The following is a 6,000-nucleotide window of genomic DNA, read 5'->3' on the forward strand; positions in this document are numbered from 1 at the left end:
TATCAACTATCAAGTTTTGGTCTATCAATTGAAGTTTGAATTGATATAAAAAATTCAAAATGAGTGCGGCATAAGGAATCCAGGTACACTCATTCCATCTCTTTCTCTTATTTGGTGTACACTTATTTTATTATTTAGAATTATTAATTTAGTTTCTTAATTCAGTTTCTTAATTTAATTTCTTAATTTAATTTATATAATGGGTTTACTTAGAGCAGCCAAAAAAGCGTGCACTAGTAGAGGTAGTAGTAAGAAAACTTCAAAAAGAACAAGAGGTGGTGTTGATTCTTCTAGTAGCTTTACATATATTTCTGAAAGTTTATCTGAAAATTTAAATGTAGATTATGAGCGAATGCAAGAAAATTATGGTGTAGATGATGATTTAGATGCTTTGTTAGATGATATTCAATCACCCGATAATCTTGAAACACCACCACCTACACCTGGTAATGCTAGTCAAACTCAAAATGTTAGGGGTGAAACAAGTAGGCCTCATCTCCTTATTAAAAAGAATCGACGATTAAGAAGTAAGTGTTGGATGTTTTTGAAAGACTAGAAGATCAAAAAAAATATGTAAAATGTAAAATTTGTAGTGAACATTATAAATATGAGCCCGATAAAGGAGGGGAAACGGGTCAACTTCGTAGGCATATGGAAGAGAAACACCCTCTTGATTGGGGAGTAGATGAGTTATCTGGGCAACACAGACTTAATCCGAGTACTAGTGGGTTATCTGGGAAATACGATATTAAGAAAGATTGGAAAGAATTAGCTAAAATGATTGTTTTAGGTTGTTTACCTTTTAGTTTTGCTTCTTCACCGTATCTTATTACTTATATTCAAAGAATTTATAACCCTATGTTTAAAGGTATTCCTAGAAGTACTTGTAGAGCTGATATCTTTAGACTTTTTGGACAATATCACACATATATACGTTATTGTTCGCAAGTCTTCCTTGTAAAGTTTCTCTTACTTCTGATATTGGTCGTGCTGTGAATGGAAATGATTATTTGACTATTACATGCCATTGGATAGATGATAATTTTTGTATGCAAAAACGTATTATTGCTTTTAAATATGATGAAGATAAAAGTCATACTGGCACATTTATAAGTAATACTATACATGAAGTTGCTATATTTTATAATCTTGCAGAAAAAGTTTTGTGTATGTCATTTGATAATGCTTCTAACAACACTGCTGCTATTACAATATAAAATTGCATCTACACCCACCAATTCCTGAAATATTTCATGTTAGATGTGCATGTCATATTTATAACTTGATTATGAAGAGTGACCTTGAATTATTTAGAGATGAAATTACTTTAGTTAGGAGAGTTGTTGGTATAATTCAAGGAAATAATATAAGTGCTAGATTAAATGCATTTAAGGAAAAATGTGTACACTATGGACTAAAACCAAGACTCATGCCTGAAGAAATAGTTACTAGGTGGAATTATACTTATTTGTTCTTAAGATGTTGTTATAAATATAGAATGCCTATAACTGAAGTTGCTAATTCTCATTGTACCGATCCTAACCGTTTGTTAACATCTAGATCTTGGGAAATCATTCATGATGTTATACAATTTTTACAAAAATTTTATGTGGCTACACTTGAGTTTTCTGGAGCTTATTATCCTACCATTTTAAATGGTTTAGTTCATATTGCTGAAATTTCTCTTTTACTACATAATATGAAGCAGAAAGAATGATATGCTACTATTGTTGAATATATGCTAGATAAGTTTAAAAAGTATTACCCAATTTCCTATATTTACCTAATTGGTGCTATTTTAAACCCTACTGTCAAAATGATAAAGTGTCACCAATTAATTAGAGCTTTATATACTTATATGGATATTGGCCCAACTGAAACTCCTGATATTGACACTTGTATTTCTGAGCTACACACACATTTACAAACTTTATATAATTATTATGCTAATATTGTTGATGCTTCTTCGGTTGTAGATGCAAATATTCTTTCAACTAATCCTTCAACATCTGGAAAAACTATGGATGATGATGATTGTGTTCAAGATTATCAGATTTGGTCTACACTAGGAGAGCATCAACAAACCAGTAGCAGGAATATTGATGAACTACAATTCTACTTGCAAAAGTCACCAGAGCCCCTCACAAAGAATTTTCTACCGCTGGGTTGGTGGAGGAGCAACTCAAATCAATTTCCTGTTCTTTCGGCCATGGCTCGAGACGTGCTAAATGTGTCGATTTCAACAGTCGCATCAAAGAGCGCATTTAGCCAAGCAAGGCAGCAGCTAGGAGATACCTGTCATTCATTGGGCAGCAACGCTTTGGAAATTCTAGTGTGCTTCAGAGATTGGATAAGATCAGAACGGTGAAATCAAGGGCGTGACGAGATAGACGAAGAGGAGGACCAAGAAATTGGAGATATAATGGTTTATGGTTCTGATTCAACCAATGCCGAAAACCAAGAACCTCATGTTGACATGGAAGAACTTACAAAAATGATGCAAAACATGTGATGTACTATTTCTTATTTTTTATAATTATTGTAAACTTTTAAGTTTTAATTTGCAAGTTTAAAAATCAAAAAAGAACTTGCAAATTAGTTTGAAGTATTAAAAATATAAATGAAAGCCTTCGAAGTTTGTTCCTTACATTGCTTATTGTCTTATACTCTTATTAAATAATTTTTTGTAGTCACTTACTTTCTAATTTCAATTTTATAATTTTAAAATACAAATTTCAAATTTTAAACTTTAAACTTCAAAGTTTAATTCTAACCCTTAAAAGTTTGCAAATACTTAACTATCAATAACATTGAATAAGAAAAATAAAATTTAAATTAAAAGAAAAAACTGGAGCCCGGCCCGCCCGAGCCCGTTTGAGCCCTAACCTGTACGGGCCCACAAAAACCCGAAAAAACACAGCCCACTAAGAGCCCGCTATCCCCAGCCCGCTAACCAAACGGGCTGGGGGTTTTCCCGTTCAACCCGTCCCAGCCTGCCCAATAAACACTCATAGCTTGAGCATCCACTGTCCATGATCCATTGCAGTCCACTTCCTCTCACCGTTCCCTGCACATGTAAATTATGGGTTAGATTTAGGAACCCAAACTAGTTTGGGTCCCTTGTAATGAGAAAAGGGATGCATAAGAGCTTTTCTAGTCCATGCAGGCAATATTCATTTCTTGCGAGTGGTACCTGGTCCCTCTTTAGTAGTCACTTTCTCAGTAAATGATTTGTTTTTCTGAACAGACTGAACCCTGGACTGGCAATTTTCTTTGAAGTGCCCATTGTTCCCACAGTGAGTACAAAGCCAATTATCAGGAATTGTGACATACTTGATGTTAGGGTTGTAAGGAGTTTTCTCCTTTTGATACCCGATTCCCTACCTGTTTCCACTATTGTTGAAGTACATGGTATTGACAGCATCTGAGGACCAGGTCCACTTGAGAGATTTCTCAAGATCAATTTTTACTTTCTTCAAATAAGCTTGAAGCTGCTTATTTTTCTCAAGTTCACCACATAGACTAATTTTAACATCATTTAATTCCTTTTCAAGCTTGATGTGTGACTCACTGGCTACTTATTTCCCTTTCTCAATACTTGCAGCCCTAAGTTCTGATTTGAGTATCTCAATAGTTTCCTCTAGGTCAGTGATTATCACTAGAAAATCATCCCTCTCTTGCTCAGTAGCTGTAATTTTCTCTTCTAGAGTGTGCTTTTCATTGCTAAAGACTTCTATAATTTCCTTCAAATCAACAACCACTACCATCAAGTCATCTCTCTCATTTTCTACAGTATTTATTTTTTTGTTCAAAGCTTCCTTTTCCTTTTTAAGATTAGCTATTGTCTCATTTAGATCTACTACACAGACCACCAGATCATCTCTAGATTGTTCAGCATCTCTTAGCTTTATGGTCAAGATCTTCTTATCATTAATAAAGCTATAATATGCATCAATTAGAACACTTGCTAATGACCTTAATTTCTTAGAAGAGTAGGTCTTCAGATTTCTCTGAACATCCTTGAAATTTACCTCAGCATCTTCATCATCTTCATCATCGTCAGACTGGGCCATCAGTGCAAAAAGTGAGTCATATTTCGTTGCTTCAGTTATCACTGCCATCATGGAGCTATTTTATGCATTTGGTTCCCTTTCTGATTCACTGGAGGAGTCTCCCCAAGCAGCAAGGGCTTGCTTGATAATATTGTTAGCTGCACTTTTTCGATTGAATCGTTTGTCTAGAACTGGGTTCCTTTTTGTTGCTTTGTCAGGGTTTTGTTTGTATTGTTCCTGTTTCAGAAATGGACAGTCTTTGATGAAATGCCCTGGCTTTTCGCACTTGTGACAGAGATCATTGTTCCTTGCCTTACTTGAACTGCCCCTCTTTGGTATACCACCATTTCTTCGAACCATCTTTTGAAACCTTTTAGTAAGATAGGCCATATCACTATCTTTTTCATTTGAGTCATTGTTTTCAGCCTTGAGTACTAGGTTCTTTTCCTTCTTGGGCTCTCTCCTTTCACTGTCTTTCTTTCTTTTCATCTCGTATGTCTTCAGATTTCCAATCAGATCATCCATGGTTAGAGTTTGTAAATCTTTAGCTTCAGTGATGGCATTCACCTTACTCTCCCAAGAACTAGGTTAAACACTGAGAATCTTCCTTACAAGCTTGTTTCTGGGAATAACATCTCCAAGTGAATGAAACTCATTTATGATGGATGTGAATCTAGTGTGCATATTTTACATGGACTCATCATCCTTCATCCTGAAGAGCTCATATTCAGTAGTAAGCATGTCAATCTTGGATTGTTTAACCTGAGTAGTTCTTTCGTGTGCGGTTTGCAATGCTTCCAATATTTCTTTGGCAGAATCACAAGCTGAGATTCTGTTGTACTCATCAGGTCCTATACCACATATCAAGATTTTCTTGGCACGATAGTTCTTTTCTACGGCTTTTCTGTCAACATCACTGTATTCTTTTCTGTCTTTCGGCACCATTGGTCCAGTTTCTCCAAGCTTCTTCATAGGAACATGTGGACCATCACAAATGACATCCCACAATTCTGAGTCTTCAGCCATTATAAAATCATGCATACGAGTCTTCCACCAGCCGTAGTACTGACCATTGAATCTAGGAGGTCTCTAGGTTGATTGTCCTTCCTCAAATTTGGGTGGAGCAGCCATTAAGATCCTTTCTAGGTGTTAACCTTTTAGAAAGAACCTGCTCTGATACCAATTGTTAGTTTATATGAGTCCACCAAACTATATAGTACCTACTCCAATATGAGTTTCCACTGAGAATACTAATGAAGTAGTAAGTAAGAGAGACACGTGATTTTTACGTAGAAAAATCTCACTCAAGGGGACAAAAATCACGACCTATACTTGTAGGATTTCAACTTCACTAACTTGTAATCACACTGTTACTAGCCACTTTGTAATGACTCTATTACAAAGACTTACACTCAACTAACTTGTGATACACTTACCACAAGCCACTTTGTCACTCAATAGTTACAAAGACTTTAACTTATGACTAACTCTAGTCACAACACAAACTCAGAAAGTTTATGGTTTTGAGTTTCCCCAAGCACAACTTCTAAGAAAGCAATATAGGAGTTACAATGAAGAACAAATAACAAAATTACAACTCAACTACGGATACACATAGACTCATTATGAAACTGATCCTTTAATGGAGTTGTCTTCATGTTTTTGACGTACCAGTGACTTCAATGCTTGATCGACTCTTTAATGCTTGAAAGAATATCACTAAATGCTCAAGTGAATATCTAGTACCTTGAACCATATTGTTATACTACCAAAGACATCACAAGGATGATGTCAATTCTTGGTTGGTACAAATCTCTTCCCAATGGGAAGTGACCGTTGCACTGTCTGTTGTACTGTCGCGTGTGTAAACACCTAATTTTTGACAATATTTAATTTTTTATCACTTCTTCTATGTAAATATTTTAGGGGTTTTAACCTACAATTTTTA

General features: G+C 35.2%; 2 protein-coding genes across 2 annotated transcripts; both read right to left on the reverse strand.

Annotated features, from left to right (window-relative positions):
* Window positions 1-3,578: 3,578 nt before the first annotated feature.
* Window positions 3,579-4,121, reverse strand: LOC138874634 (uncharacterized). The gene has a single exon (XM_070153404.1). It carries the CDS (start codon window positions 4,119-4,121, stop codon window positions 3,579-3,581), a length of 543 nt encoding a protein of 180 aa, XP_070009505.1.
* Window positions 4,122-4,133: 12 nt separating this feature from the next.
* On the reverse strand, window positions 4,134-5,078 carry LOC138874635 (uncharacterized). The gene is made up of 2 exons (XM_070153406.1): window positions 4,744-5,078; window positions 4,134-4,635 (listed from the first exon to the last, which is right to left on the reverse strand). Exons 1-2 carry the CDS (start codon window positions 5,076-5,078, stop codon window positions 4,134-4,136), a joined length of 837 nt encoding a protein of 278 aa, XP_070009507.1.
* Between the last annotated feature and the right edge of the window lie 922 nt (window positions 5,079-6,000).

The sequence above is a fragment of the Nicotiana sylvestris genome, chromosome 8 (assembly GCF_000393655.2).
Source record: "Nicotiana sylvestris chromosome 8, ASM39365v2, whole genome shotgun sequence".
Classification (NCBI taxonomy): domain Eukaryota; kingdom Viridiplantae; phylum Streptophyta; class Magnoliopsida; order Solanales; family Solanaceae; genus Nicotiana; species Nicotiana sylvestris.